The sequence below is a fragment of the Bombina bombina genome, chromosome 2 (assembly GCF_027579735.1).
Source record: "Bombina bombina isolate aBomBom1 chromosome 2, aBomBom1.pri, whole genome shotgun sequence".
NCBI lineage: Eukaryota > Metazoa > Chordata > Amphibia > Anura > Bombinatoridae > Bombina > Bombina bombina.
The window spans coordinates 915,153,248-915,170,606 of NC_069500.1; the positions used below are offsets into that span (position 1 = coordinate 915,153,248).

Below are 17,359 nucleotides of genomic sequence, written 5' to 3' on the forward strand. Positions count from 1 at the left end.
TAGATTACTGCTTTCAAAGAATATGAAATCATTGGTGGATCATACTTATTCTAAAATGAATTTCTGACTTTAAGATTGCTCTCTTATTCTAATCTAAATTATATGTATTATTGTGTTGCATCATAACAGAAAAAAGGGTTGTTGCTGTATTGGTCTCACAGAGAATGTTCCTTTAATAGATTGTGATAACTTTTAAAGGATCTACAAAACCAAGTTGTTGTTTTTTATTCCATAATATTTCAAGACCTCACAGGTTTCTTCTTCACAATCTACTAAAGGAACATTTGATGCATCATAAAATTTTCTTTTAATTCTCCAGCAAATACTTACATAACTTCCACATTTGGGCAGTTTGGGCCTTTAGGAATAAGTTCAACATTCTGAAAATGTTTAGGATGGATGAATGTAGATTCTGTATTTATGCATAAACATCTGGGCTCTGAAATTCTTGCCAGAGACATTCCTGTAAATAAATCAAATTAAAATAAATATTAATATCAATTAGATGATGTTTTTTTTTAACAATCTCTAAATAACATCTGAACTAATAAATTAATGATTTTAAGAAAGGTAGTAGATATTATATATATCTTCTGATACATATTATTTTTTTAATTAAAGGCATGGTTTACTTAAAAATGTTCTCCCCTTTAATTTGTTCTCAATAATCCACTTTACCTGCCGGAGTGTATTAAATTGTTTATAAGTATTTCTTTTACCATTATATTCGCATTTGAAATAGTTGATTTGTCCTGTGGTATCCCCATCTATTCTGAAAGTTTCTGGCCTTAGGTCCAAACTATAGATAAATTGTGTAAACACAGCCAGTAGAAGAAATTACACCCCCAGTGGGGTATAAAAAAGATAAGGAAATAAAAGGCTAATTTTCCATTGTTCTTTCCAAGTATTGGTCTTTGGTTTATGGACAGATAAAGAAGCAGCAGGTATATGTACAGAATGTGATAAAGTAATGATATCTAATTATACCTACAAGCTCAACCCATTTTACTAGGTTGTGGCTTAAGAACACAAAATCAGCTATTTCATATACACAAATAAACTTCAAAAATCAAATCCTCATAGATTTTATACTCTGCAGTTAGCAAAAAAGTAATTAGAAACACATTAAGGGAAAAACAATTTTACATTATACTATCCCTTTAAATACATAAAAAGGCTATCTTTTTATATTTAAAACCTCAAAAAGGTGTGGTTTCTTACTATAAGTATGATAAAAAGTTAAATACATACCTTCAGTCACTGCAGCACACAACATGCAGAGAGCTAAAAACGTTAGGGTGATTTTCTTGGTCTCCATGGTTATAGATAAGGTTAATTGTTTCTTCAGTTGTTTGGTTTAGCTTCCTTTTTCCTCAGCTGTTTAGATTTAGCTGAGCACTTTGGTCTCAGTCAAGTTCTGTTCACAACACCAGTCAGAAATGACTTTTATACTCTGTCTCCCAGCAGGCAGCTGAAATTGCGTAACAATAACTGGAATTTCCAGTGTCCTAAGACCCTCCTTGTTAAGACTGAATCACGTCCTCTTCTTACAAGGTGTGTTATGTCATTATTATATTAATCTTTATATATATTATAATATATATTACTATCTACTTTTGTATATTTAGACTGAATGAAAATGTTGATATATTAAATAGACTTAAAATAGTTGTTTTTGATTATTAATGTAAACTTTATTTCTTTGGGATAATGATATCCTGGGAAATCCCACATTTTTGGAAACTTCCCAAACACATGTCAAGAATTTTCTATAGGAGGAAATTCACTTTGCTTATGTTTATTTAATAGCACAATGATGTGCCTTAGGCAAACAATAATTAATACTCTTCAAACCTAATTTCTTTACTGCGTAGATAATTATAGCAATTAAATAAATGTTGTATATTGCACAAATCTGTAAACATAGTATATTCAAATATAGTTAAAAGGGACAGTAAACACCTGAATTGTTTAATACAAAATTTTTTAGTTATGTTTAGTTAAGCAACGTTACGATATACTTTCATTATTTATTTTGTCCTATTTTCATGTAATTCAGCTATAGACAATTGGGATTTTGATAACTGAAATGCACACAAACGACCGAACTAACCTTGTCTTCTGCAACTGCAAGTCTGGATTGGCTCCTCCAAATATAACGAGTGGTGGGTGGAGCTTGGCTATTAAAATACAATTGCAGGAAACCTGGTATTCATTTGTTTTTAAAATATTTTGAATTGGCTGATATGTTGTTCTATAGCAGAACAACAAAAATGTCTTTTATTTACAAGGTGTTTAATGTCTCTTTAAATTAATCACTTCTTTCCATTATAAGTTTGTGTTCAACAGAACTGATATTTGTCATTTTAATATAAATTTTTAACCACTATAAAACTGCAAACTTTCAAGTGAATTGATCAAATGTTTTTTGAGACATATTGGTTTAGAAAACAAAATTCAGTTTTTCAAGAAAATTCCATGGACTTAACATTTGTAGTTTTTGGACGCTCTATGAAACCACTGAATATATTTGTATGATATTTGGGATTATTTTGTTTTGAGCTAGTGCCTTTTGTGGAATCAAGTCCTTTTTATTAAAAGAATTGTTCAGTTTTTCGGAGCATGTTCAATGTGTGAATAATGTGTGTATTTGTATTCAAACTATTGTGTTTAAGGAAGTTAGCTGAAATTGTTCCTTATTAAAGGGATATGAAACCCAAAAAATGTATTTTGTTATTTAGACAGAGCACACACAGATAAAACAAAGTTAACAATTTACTTATATGATCAAATTTGCTTCCTTTCCGTGGTATTCTTTGTTGAAGAGATGCCTTTGTAGGTGTCTGGAGCACTACATAGCAGGAAATAGTGCTCTTGCAAATGGACAACATTCTTGCAAAACTGCTACCATATAGTGCCCAGGCACGTGCACACTCCTGAGCTTACCTCCCTGCTTTTCAACAAAACAAAGAGAACAATGAAAATGTTATAATAGAAGTAAATAAAAAAGATGTTTAAATTGCATGCTCTATCTGAACCATGAAAGACAACATTTGGGTTTCATGTCCCTTAAAGTAAATATTGGAACTGCTGTAAATTATGGTTATTTAAAATTGCTTTAAAATTATAGTTGGTCTGGATCTTTAAAGGGACATTAAACACTTTGAGATGGTAATATAAAATGATAAATTGTATGTAATAAAACAACTCTGCAATATACTTTCATTATTTATTTTGTCCTCTTTGCCTGTAATTCCATTCTGAAATTGTGAGCTTTTCAGCTCCTGTTAGAAATGGAAGTGTAGAACACTGTTAAATCCAGCACAACCATTGGCTGCACAATCTAGTGACCTATTTATAACTGACCCTAATTGGCCACAGCAGAGAAGGTAACACAAGTTACAACATGGCAGCTCCCAGTGTTTTATAGACACTAAAACTTTACACTTATTTTGTCACTTTTTAAACAACTAATGAAATTTTAAAAAATACATCTACATGTTAGTCATGGACTAATCTTTTCTTTGAATGCATCATTCTATCTAGCATGTATTTAGTGTTTAATGTCCCTTTAAGTATTACATATTAGGACATAATTGTATGGCTTTTCCAAAGCATCTTTTATATCCCCTGTACCATCAGTGTGCATATTGCAAGTCCGGTGGGAACCTTTAAACCATCAGGGAACCTTCTAAGCAGTAACTGATTTATTCAGCCTTGGAACTGCATTAGAATCTCAATCATCCTACATTGGGCAGCATGTCATTTACATTACCAATGTTGAGCTCTCATTGGCTTGCTTGCTGTGTCACTTAGGTTTGAGATTTTCTTGTTGACTGGCTTGTCTTCTTGCTCAGGTCTGAGATGCTCATCAGGAAATCTCTCTCTCTCTACCTGTGCTTGGAGATCCAGCCTGCTACAAGGAACAGTTATCAGGTCCATATCAGTGTCTCCATGTGCAAACCAAAGTCTGCTTTATCAGCCCTCAATTGTCTTTCTGATTCAGCCTCTCAGAGTCACCACCTACCTAGTTGGGGAGCTCTCCACAAGGCAACTCCCAATCTGACCCACTGTCATCTTGCGCCAACCTAACACCTGCCAAGGTATTCTGGGATTGCTCCCATCTTCACACAGAAGTTGGGGATAGGGAATGATATTACTCGTCCCCAATACCTAACTGAGCCCACTGAATTATAAGCCCATATCATGGGAGGGGGTCAACTAAAAACACCCTCGGCACTGCCCCCTTTCTTTGATTTTAATCACCGCTTGTCCACAGAATCCACTTTCAGACTTAAGTCACATAAACAGAGCAGTTTTGTGTGTTTAGGTTTTACTCATGCCACACAAATTACCATTCCCCCTCCCTGTATACATTACAAATTTAAACCAAGTTTACACATTATTACACACATTTCTTACAACACCACCTAGAGACTGTATATATATAAAACTCCATACAAATTCTTCAATGCAACCTCTAGGTGGCCATCTTACATCACAGTCCATATTCATTCCCCTAGGTATCAATAAATTCAATGTAAAGATTTAAAACAATCCCCCTTTTTCTCAATATTAATTCTCTGTCCCCTCTTCTTCTTGGCATTTTGACCTGATCTATGACTTGCCATCTAAAATAGTATGCCCTGCTTCCAAAAATTTGACGAGACTGCTGCATTCAAATTTTTGTATCGTATATTTGATTTATGCTCCTCTACAGGTGTCTAGCCTTACTTCTCATTTGTCCAATAAAGATTTTAGAGCATGAATATTTTATTAAATAAATAAAATATCTTGACTTACATTGCTTCTTTAGAACATTAGGATTAAGAGCTGTATTTAGTAATGTGAATAACAAGGATGTTGAGCAGCAATGAGTATGTAGTAATGTATTTGAATCTTGGAGATATGGTCTAAAGAAAAAAAGTAGGTTTATGCAATCCCCATAATAATAATTGTATTGAAACATTCAGAGATTTGGTTTGAATTATTTTTGTAAAGACTACTGCCAGCTAAATGCTGATTGGTGGCTGCACTTATATGTCTTTTTTACTGGCTCACTTGATGTGTTCAGCTAGCTCCAAGTAGTGCATTTCTGCTCCTTCAATAAATGACAAGGGGCATTTATGTGCAGCCACCAAACAGCAGCTAGTTCCAAACTCCTGAGCCTTCCTAGGTATACTTTTGAACAAAGGATAGAAGAGAACTAAGACAATTTAATAATAGAAGTAAATTGGAAATTTGTTTAAAATTGCATGCTCTATCTGAATCATGAAAGAACAAAATTGGGTTTCATGTCCTTTTAATAATGGAGCACCCTATTATTTCTTTTATACGCTCCCTTAGGTGCACATGGATATACATCACTCCCCTGACAACCCTATTATTGGGAGTAAGGAGTCGATTCTTTTAAATATTGTAACATAAGATTCTACAACCTTGTGTGTAATAATATGTAAACTTGTTGGTTTTAATTTGTAATATATAGAATAAGCATACAATACAGTTTTGAAAGTTTATGCTGAAACAAGTGGTGATTGGTAGCTACATTGGGGCTAACAGTGAGCCCCTATTTCAACGTGCAATATCCTGTAAAAGAGGAGGAAAATGCTGATTCCCATTTTGCTAACTGAGCGAGCCACTTTTCCTATTTGCAAGGGAACTAGCCAAGCTGCAGCTACAAAGCAAAGTAAACCAGGCAGGAACAGGTGTAGGAGAAGCAGGAAAAAAGGCTATTTCCCTTTATCACACACCTTTGTTATTATATTACACAACCATTCCCCTTGGGGCTGTACCTCACCCCAACTCCTTCCTACATAGGCAATAATTCAGCAGCCTCTTAACTTAAAGGGACATAATACTCATATGCTAAATCACTTGAAACTGATGCAGTATAACTGTAAAAAGCTGACAGGAAAAAATCACCTGAGCATCTCTATGTAAAAAAGGAAGATATTTTACCTCACAATCTCCTCAGCTCAGCAGAGTAAGTTCTGTGTAAAAAGTTATACTTCACCTGCTCCCAGCTGCAGGTAAAAAAAAAATAAAAAAAATGAAGAAATGAACAGCAGCCAATCAGCATCAGCAGTGCTGAGGTCATGAACTCTTACTGTGATCTCATGAGATTTGACTTAACTCTCATGAGATTTCATAGTAAGCTTCCTTTACCTGATTGGTGAAATAATATGAGAGTTCACGAGGCTCATCCTTTCAGCTGTCCCAGGACAGACACACTAAAATGCTGCTTAGAAATCCTTTACAATGGGAGGTGGCTACTGAGGAACTTTTGAGGTAAAATATCTTTCTTTTTTACATACAGATGTTCAGGTGATATTTTCTAGTCAGCTTTTTACAGCTATACTGCATCACTTTCAAGTGTTTAAACATTTGGGTATTATGGACCTTTAAGGTGAGCAGATTTTTAAAATTAAATCCGGGGACATTTTTTTTTATTGGCAAATAGTAAAAAAACTATTTTATTAGCATATTTTCCTCAAATTATATATGCAGTGTATTTGGTAAGGGTTTATGGAGTGATTTTATGATATATATACATTATTTCTCACATTTTCTCACACACACAAGCATACATATACACACATGCACATATATACACACACACAAGCATACATTTATAGACATGCACATACACACACACAAGCATACATATATACACATAGGCAAGCATACATATACACGCATGCACACACACAAGTATACATATACATGCATGCACATACACACACACACAAGCATACATATATATATATACACATACACACACAAGCATACATATACACACATGCACACACAAGCATACATATACATACCTTCTCACATACATACAAGCATACATATACACACACACAAGTATACATATACACACACATGTACATACACACACATACAAGCATACATATATACACTCACATAAGTATACATATACACACATGCCAGTGACGTGCAGTGACGTCAGAGGCTGGTGAGGCAGTGGCTAGGATACGCCTTCATTCTTTAGATATGCTTTGTTGAAGAAATAGCAATGCACATGGGTGAGCCAATCACATGAGGTATCTATGTGCAGCCACCAATCAGCAGCTACTGAGCATATTTAGATATGATTTTCAACAAAGGATATGAAAAGAATGAAGAAAATTAGATATTAGATGTAAATTGGACATTTATTTAAAATGGCATGCTCTTTCTAAATCATGAAATAAAACATATGGGTTTCATGTCCCTTTAAAAGGTTTCTTGGAAAACTGGTCAACTTAGTAAACATCTGATTTTAGTCTAAAGGATTGTAACAGAAACACTTGCCAGATAACAAAATGCTAGCTCTGATTATGAGATCTAGAAATCTATGCCCATTAACCCTTTGGCTGCTAAGCCATTTCCCTCCTGGGTGCTAATATTTTATTTATTTATTTTTATTTTTGAAATTTTTGAAAACAAATTTTTAAACTTTTTTATTTCTTTTTACAGACCCCCAAGACTTACACTGTTGGAAAGGTTATGTGATTACCTTTCCAACAATGGGTCTTGGGGGTCTGTAGCTGCTTAGATGCCTAAGATACAGGCTTCTAAGCAGCATGCCCCCTCCTCCTATACTTAACATTGTTAAGTATAAATAAAGTTGCGCGGTGACGTCATCACGTAATTGCGCGTGACGTCACTGTGCATCACGTGAAGCCCCGGTGATGCCTGTCACTCTACAGGCACGATCGCTGGGGTAGGATCAGTAAGGAGCCCCCAGATCTCCCTCAAGGTGGGAGAGTGCCGTCATTTGCACTCAAAGGGTTAAAATATGTTTAAAACATACTTTTTACTTTAATGCTGCAAAGTATGCTTATAGATTCTTTCATTATTCAGTAAATATAAAAATGTCTTGATCCAGTGGCGACTGGTGAAATTTAAAGATGGTGGGGCGCTTGACCCCACCCCTTTAAATAAAGCCACACTATAAGATGGCACTACAAATTCATTAATTAAATAAATAAAAGGTAGACAGAAACACAGAAAAGCACTCGGGGGGAGAGGGAGAGAGAGATGGGGGGAGAGACACACAGAGGGTTAGAGAGAAAGAGACACAATCACACACAGAGGGTGAGAGAGAGAGAGAGAGAGAGAGACACAGACAATCAAACACAGAGCGTTAGAGAGACACATAAGGGATGAGAGAGTCAGAGGGGGAGGAAGAGAGACAGAGAGAGAAAGAGACCATGGGGGAGAACAACACATAAGAAGAGAGATGGATAGATAGATAGATAGATAGATAGATAGATAGATAGATAGATAGATAGATAGATAGATAGAGAGACACACACACACAAGGGTGGGGGGGGGGGAGAGGGACCATTGCATTTTTAAGTAATAAAACAGCAGAGCTACAGAGAGTTCAGAAAGTAAGACTATAAATTAGTACAGAGGCAAGCTGCTAAGTTAGTGGGTGTAAAGTTTGAGGAAACAAAATACAAAAACGATCCTTTGTTATAAAACAGTAAAAAACAAAACACTAAACCACATTCATTAAATTATAATTTTCCCTAACAGAATCCCTTTCAGTGAAATCTAAGGTTGCAGAACTTACTAAGATGTGGCTAAAACACTGCTTATTGACTGCATCTCTCTTCCTGCTCTGCCTCTGTCTGTATTAAGGAAGTGACAGTGGCATATTCCACTGCACTTAGAGGGGAAATACAGAACTCTCTTTTTCACTTTAGCAAAAGCTGGCAGCTTCACAGGACAGCAACAAATTAAATGAAAGTTGTTTTTTTCCGTTTTTGTTTTGTTTTATATGATTTAACATCCAGCCCCAACTCTAAGTTCCACTTACTAATGCCTCTCACTGGATTGGGTCAGCCCAAATAGGACTGCCTCAAATAAAGCACTTATGGGCCATGCAATGATCTTATCCACTTTCATCCAGTAGGTGGCGCAGCATGTTGTGTAATGGTGGGCAGACCTGCTTGTGCCTCTCCATTGCACAACATCTAGCTGTGAAAAAAAAATGCTGGGGGAAAACAAATTGCAATTTTTATTTTTCTTATTTTTTAAAGCCAATAAAAAAAATATATATTTTTGCCCATATGAGAGGTGAAGCACTGCCTCACCTGCCTCTAGTGACTGCACATCACTGAAACATGCATATACACACACATACAAGTATACATATATATATACACACCTACTCACATACATACAAGCATACCAATACACACATACATGACCATCTTAGCCCTGATTGGTGCCCGTCCTCAATACGTCACAGATCCTTGAACTACACAGAGACCCCAGCGAAATGATTACCTTTGGTTGTCCAATGGCTGCTGCCTGATTAAAGCATGGCCTTCACATGCATCTGAGAGTACAATGTGTTTTATACAGTGATTCATCTGACCAGTTAGATTTGAAATCACTTGCGAGCTGTTACTTGGTTTGTCACCCTTATAAACCCTTTCCTAAACTTTGTTGATTTAATAAAAACATATGTCATAAACATTTTCATACACCCGGTATGGGGAACCTATAACTAGTTATCACCGAAACTAACAGTTTGAAATAAACTTGACGATTCCAATTATAAAACTAGGTATAATGATCATAATATTACACTCAATTCCAATTGGCCCCCACACTCCCAAAGAGATAGTGGTCTACATGTAAACAAAACTGCCTACCTATGATGGCTGTACCTGGAGAGGCGATAACTAATAAACAATGCCGCATATGTCTAGTAAGAATGTCATCAATGATGTCACCAAGGGCCGCCCGCCACCTAAGATGAATGGATATAAATCAGTGGGGGGCGGTACAATGGTCATGTCGATACTACGGGCATAGTGGCCAGAAATTTCCTCCATAGAAGCAAAAAAAGTGGAAGAAAAACACCCTACTCAACTCCATCACATATTCTCATGTGCGCTAACCTGACATTCAAAATATTAATATTTTATTCCAATGTTCTTTACATAGCAGAATATCTTCTATTTATTCATAAATACATATTTCTACATATATCTGATTTTTTTTTTTAGGAAATATATATCTATACCTAAATATATAAGTAGATATATATAGGAATATCTATTTATAAATACAAAGAACATATTTTCCTATGTGCAGAACATTAGAATGTGAAATATTTACAGTAAATACACAGTATAACACTTTATTACATATGCATAGTGAATGAATATGCTTTTTCCTGTTTTCATCTACTTAAAGGGACACTGAACCCAATTTTTTTCTTTCATGATTTAGATAGAGCATGCAATTTTAAGCTACTTTCTAATTTATTCCTATTATCAATTTTTCTTTGTTCTCTTGCTATCTTTATTTTAAAAAGAAGACATCTAAGCTTTTTTTTATTATTCAGAACTCTGGACAGCACTTTTTTATTGGTGGATGAGTTTATCCACCAATCAGCAAGAACAACCCAGGTTGATCAGCAAAAATGGGCCGGCATCTAAACTTACTTTCTTGCATTTCCAATAAAGATACAAAGAGAATGAAGAAAATTTGATAATAGCAGTAAATTAGAAAGTTGCTTAAAATGTCAATACTCTATCTGAATCAATAAAGAAAAAATTTGGGTACAGTGTCCCTTTAACTGCAAAGGGCTCCAATGCACTTATATACTGTATATGTTCATATATCTGTACATGTGTACTAATATGTTTATATGTGTATATATGTCTGTAAATACATATATACACATATAAACATATATACAGTTCTGAGGCCCCTGTAAGCCGGATGTTGTGCTTGGAGACGAGCTGGAGCCGCGGATGTTTGGCGGTACCTTTGAAGCAGGCAAAGTTCTAAGGCCCAAGTAAGCCGTATGTTGTGCTTGGAGTCGAGCCGGATCCACTCTAAACATAAACGTGACTGTGTCACTTCCCGTATACTGCACTGTTGAGGGTTTGTCAATGTTGGCTACCCTTTTACGAGGAGCATTTATGTCTGTTATATGAATGAACTTGCTGCTACTTATCAGCTGTGTATATCTGCTTGATGCTTTTTTGATCCTTCTCATGCTTATGGCTGTTGTGTTATTTATTCTGCTTCCACTGTTTAAGCCTGTTTGAAACTTCAGGTTATTGAGACCCACTTAGAATCCTATTTGTGAACCTGCCCAGGTCCATGCCTCCTGGCTTTTTGCCAAGGGGGTTCTGTGGGCAGCTGGGGTATCCTGCAGTATTATTTTGCTTCAGATGTGTATTACTATATGGGCCCTTGCTAGTCACGTGACATAGCTATTGTTTTATTATGTTTATTCACAATTGCACTTATATTTATCTATGTTATTAACTGTAACAGTGATGTAGATAAGGTTTTCTGATCAACATTTTTTTTGCAAAACAATATATTTTTACATTTGAGCCTTCTATTTGGAGTTCATTCATATTATCAAATGTGATACCATCCATTCATTTTCAACCACTATATATATATATATTTGATACTAATTTCGTATATACAACAATCAATCAGGTGTTCAGGAATTGCTATTTAGCGCTCCCTTATTACCCATATTTTATCTGTCTTTGTCTTTTTTGGTGTTAGTTGAAGGTCTTATACCACAAATAAGGGTAGCTTTATTCCTTATCTGGTGCAGTTTTTATATATACCCACTGTATCCAGATTAGGTTTTCTGCCTACTTAGCGCCTAGATTTAGAGGCGCAGATTAAATGCGCAGTTTTCCTAAATGTTAAAAGAGTGCTTTATTCCCTATCTTTATGTAGGAGCATGTATCATGATGTGTCCCTTTTCTTCTCTTATAGTCTATTGATACACATATATATGTATATACATATATATATATATATATATATATATATATATATATATATATATAAATACAGGTGGCCCTCGTTTTACAATGGTTCAATTTACACCGTTTCAGAATAACAACCTTTTTTCCAGTCATGTGACTGCTATTGAAAAGCATTGAAAAACAGTGCATTGATTAAAATAGCCAGTAGGTGGAGCTCTCCGCTTGTGTTGCAGCAAAGCCAAGCAAGCTGAAATTAATCAGTTTAACCAGACCTGAGCTATCGAGCAGATTTCAAAGGAAAACAATCTTCCTGTCTATAAATCAGTCCAGATTGGAATGCATAGAAAGAACTGTTTGCAGAAAAATGCAAGTGAAGTCTGTGTTGTGTGATTATTTTATTAGGTTTATAATGCTGTTTAGCAAATGTTTTAGTTAATTTAACTTAGTTTAAGTATATATTCTGTGTTGTGTAATTATTTTATTAGGTTTATAATGCTGTTTAGCATTTAAAGTCTTCATTTAAAAGCTTTAAAAATAATGTTTTAGGTGTTACTTATGACAATTTTGAGAGGGGCCTGGAACCTAACTGCCTCACTTCCCATTGACTTACATTATAAACTGGGTTTCAATTTACCACGGTTTTGATTTCCAAACATTCCTTCTGGAACCTAACCCCGGCGTAAACTGAGGGCTACCTGTATATATATATATATATATATATATATATATATATATATATATATATATATATACACATACATATACATACTTAGACTTGTGTATGTATAGGCTTACCATACGTCCCGTTTTTACCGGGATTGTCCCTGTTTTGAGCCCCTGTCCCAGTGTCCCACCCGTTTTTCATTTTTGTCCCGGCCGCCGGTGTTCTATCAATCATTCCAGCAAATTCATCAGACTAGCGTAGTCTGATGAATTAGCTGGAATGATAGAACACCGGCAAATCTGTGAATTTAGCTTTGTTGCGCATGCAGCATGTACTGCCTTTTACAGCTGTCTGCTGCCCGTCGGAATGTGCGACCGTGACGTCACCACATTCCTGCAACAGACGGGTCGCAGAATCCGACTGATAACGTGTGCTCCACCTCTGCTTCACACTCAGTGTTTTAGGCGCCTTCAACTTAGGAGAACGCATCGTGGGGCTGCACACTGTGGCTTCCTGTTGCTGAAGCAAATACCAACAACAACAAATTTCTTGACTTTTGCAGATCTTCTTGCTGATAATAAGTACGTGTGAGTTACTTACTACAATACAATATTACTTGATCTTTTCCTTTTTTCATATGCAACCACATATCTTAGGCTGCTATCTCTATCTGCTATGTGGTGTTATTATTCATTTATATTATTAGATATCTCCATTAATAATTGTGCTTCTGGGGTCACTCATCAATCATCATTAATTATGGATGGTAAAACTAATAATTGTGCTGCTGGTCATTAATTATGTCAATATAATTGTGCTGCTGGAGTCAACTCATCATCATTAAATTAATGATGATGATTGATGACCCCAACAGCACAATTATATTAACATAATTAGTGATGCCCAGCAGGACAATTATATAAACATAATTAATGATGATGACCCCCAGCAGCACAATTAAATTAACATAATTAATGATGATGACCCCAGCAGCACAATTAAATTAACATAATTAATGATGATGACCCTAGCAGCACACTTATATTACCTTCATTAATGTAATTAATTATGTTAATATAATTGTGCTGCTGGGGGTCATTATCATTAATTATGTTAATATAATTGTGCTGCTAGGGTTATCACATCATTAAGTATGTTAATATAATTGTGCTGCTAGGGTCATCATGTCATTAAGTATCTTAATATAATTGTGCTGCTGGGGTCATCATTAAATTAATTGATGTCACTAATTATGTTAATATAATTGTGCTGCTGGGGTCATCATCATTAAATAAATTATTGTCACTAATTATGTCAATATAATTGTGCTGCTGGGGTCAACTCATCATTAAATTAATGATGATGATGATGATGGATGACCCCAGCAGCACAATTATATTAACATAATTAATGATGATGATCTCAGCAGCACAATTAAATTAACATAATTAATAACATTAATTAATTTAATGATGATGTTGACCCCCAGCAGCACAATTAAATTAACATAATTAATTATGATGACCCCAGCAGCACAATTATAATTAATGATGATGAGTAACCCCAGCAGCACAATTATATTAACATAATTAATGATGATGACCCCAGCAGCACAATTAAATTAACATAATGATGATGATGATGATGATGACCCCAGCAGCACAATTACATTAATTATGGATGGTAATATAATTGTGCTGCTGTGCTCATGATTGTTAATTATGGTAATATATTGTGTTGCTGGGGTCATCATCATTAATTATGGTAATATAATTGTGCTGCTGGCGTCATCATCATTAATTATAGTAATATAATTGTGCTGCTGGGGTCATCATTATTAATTATGGTAATATAATTGTGCTGCTGGGGTCATCATCATTAATTATGGTAATATAATTGTGCTGCTGGGGTCATCATCATTAATTATGGTAATATAATTGTGCTGCTGGGGTCATAATCATTAAATATGGATGGTAATATAATTGTGCTGCTGGGGTCATCATCATTAATTATGGATGGTAATACAATTGTGCTGCAAAAAAATGTAGAAATATAATTGTGCATGGAAAATTAGTTCTGGTCGACAAATGCCCCGCCCCTTGGCCACACCCCTGACCACACCCCCACGGGCACCGTGCCAAGTGGTCCCAGTTTCATCTCTAAAAATTATGGTAAGCCTATGTATGTATGTATCTCCACGTTAAAGCCCTTTGCCTGAGACCTCATATCTTTGAGCCCTTATCATTTTTTACACAATTTTTAAAAAAAAAATATTGGACAGTGTTATTATGAGTGTAACTGTACTTTGTAATGTATTTTTGATGGGTTTTGTGACACTTTTTTGTTCTGCAAAACAGTTAACCAGAGCTCTGAGTACACGCTATCCCGACGCTCGTTAACTTCAATTGCTTTCAAGCAACCGTGTTTACTTTCAACTTCACCCGACAAACCCCTTTTTGCTCATGCGCAACCGTTAGCGCGCCATAATAGCTGTTGATATTTGTTGTATTTTACTCTGGATTAAACCATCAATGATTGCTTTCAGGGGGGTTTTTAGTATGAGAATGCGTGTTTATATTTTAGTGTTAGAAAACAGTTTTGTAAAAAAACATTACAATTCATGTTCACGTGTTATGGTTTTGCCTGTACTGTAACTTTGATACAATTTCTCAAAGGCATCTGCTAGAAGCAAAAACTATTTTGATGATTAATTTTTATAGAAATAGATAGGTTAGATATAGGATTCCAAGTAATCAAATTAAGCAACACAAAGAGGCACTGGAGATATAAAAATATAACTCAATATATGACTATTATCCTTTATTTAGCAAAACAAATCTTCTAGCAAACACTATCATGGTTTCAATGGCATATCCACATATGCTACAATTCTTGTAGTGCTTTGGGTAATGCAAATTGAGTCCCCCCTAACATAACACATTCCAATACAGGTTGTCTCAGCGGGTGCAGGAGGCTTCAATCGAACATTGAAATGCACTCTTGCACAATGCCACTTTAATCAATAAGCAGCAATATTATTTAAAAGGAACACCAACTCCTCAATCTGAAAATAAATGCCATCTTCAGGGGAGTTTCCAGTTTCTTTATGGCATACAAAGAGGAAATAAGTGGTCCATCTCAGTACACTATATTGGCTAAAAACGTTCTGTTCTCAGTTACTTGAAATGCTTGACAAAAAAAAGTCTATATATTAAAATTGGGATGAGTCACTAGTATTATTTTTGTATGTCTAGAGGAAGGAGGAAGAGAGTCCATTGAATTATCTAAAACAGGCTAATTGAGGAAGCAACATGAAACACATGTTATTTCTTTTGTAATTCAGAAAGATCATATATATGTATGTAAAGAAACTTTCTATTTTTTTCAATAATTAATTTTGCTTCATTCTCTTGGTATCCTTTCTCGAGGGAGCAGCAAACCATTATGATCAGTTAGCTGACCACATCAGTAAGCTAATTAGAGGCATATATGTGCAGCCACCAATCAGAAGCTAGCTCACAGTTCCTGTATCTAACTAGGTATTCTTTTCAACAAAGGATACCAAAAAATAAATAATGAAAGAAAAAAGTTGTTTCATGTCCCTTTAAAGGGACACTGTACTCAAAAAATGTATTTCGTGATTCACATAGAACATGCATTTTTAAGCAACTTTCTAATTTACTCCTATTATCAAATTTTCTTCATTCTCTTGGTATGTTTATTTGAAAAGCAAGAATGTAAGTTTAGATGCCGGCCCATTTTTGGTGAACAACCTGGGTTGTCCTTGCTGATTGGTCAGCACCAATAAACAAGTGCTGTCCATGGTCCTGAATCAAACATTTGCTGGCTCCTTAGCTGAGATGCCTTCTTTTTCAAATAAATATAGCAAGAGAACGAATTAAAATTGATAATAGAAGTAAATTAGAAAGTTGCTTAAAATTGCATGCTCTATCTGAATCATAAAAGAAAAAATTTGGGTTCAGTGTCCCTTTAAGTATGTACTTTTTATTTTATTCATCTTCTAACGCTCGTTTTCCATTCAAAGTGGGTAAGTTTTGCTAATGAAGGTTTATATATACGATTTTGATAAAATTTAAACAATGAAAAATTCAAAGTTTTAGAATCCTTTAAATATTGCACTGAAGCACAATCCAAAATACTGCTGCAAAATATATCACTTTTTGAGACCTGAAGTACATTCTTATTAATAATAGTATAACACATAACTACATAACAAACTCCACTACTTGCACACCATTACCTTAGTGCACCATCATCTTAGCGCTCAAGCAAAATGTATGCAACATGAATTTTACTGTGTGCCCCCCTAGAAGTCTATTATGTGAGGGATTTAGTGCACCTGTGCAATCTGATACAGTGGGTATTGAAAATAATCACTCCCCTGAAAATAATCACATTTTGTTGCTTTGCAGCCTGAAATAAAGACAGGCACCATTTTTGTTTATCCAGTTATAATTACTGAGTGCAACTTATAACATCCAAGGGAAAGATATAACACCAACATGTCAGACAAAAATAAAGACAATTGAAAAACAGAATCATTGAGTTGCAAAAAAGATCACCCCCTCCTAAAATTACTTGTAAACTCAATCAGGTGTAGCTAATCACTTTCTCAGCGGCACACACAAAGCCATTTGACCTTCAACTGTGATCAGCTGGGGGCATATTGATTAGCTCAGCATGAAAATAGCCTTCCTGGAGCATTTCAGTCCCTGGTAGTGATGTCGCGAATTGTTAGCCGGCGAATAGTTCCCGGCGAACATAGTTTGTTCTCGTTCGCACCGACGGGCTAACATATGCGATGTTCGATCCGCCCCCTATTCATCATCATTGAGTAAACTTTGACCCTGTATCTCACAGTCTGCAGACACATTACAGCCAATCAGCAGCAGAC

The 17,359-nt window shown here is 35.2% G+C and overlaps 1 protein-coding gene across 1 annotated transcript in view; it reads right to left on the reverse strand.

Moving 5' to 3' along the window:
- The window catches only part of LOC128648104 (interleukin-8), a 3,312-nt gene extending 1,830 nt beyond the window's left edge, over window positions 1-1,482 (reverse strand). Inside the window, exons 1-2 of the mRNA XM_053700764.1 lie at window positions 1,252-1,482; window positions 331-463 (exon numbers count right to left, since the gene is read on the reverse strand). Coding sequence (XP_053556739.1) covers window positions 331-463; window positions 1,252-1,318 — 200 coding nt within the window. The 5' untranslated portion in view covers window positions 1,319-1,482. The remainder of the gene's footprint in view (window positions 1-330; window positions 464-1,251) is intronic.
- Window positions 1,483-17,359: the final 15,877 nt, after the last annotated feature.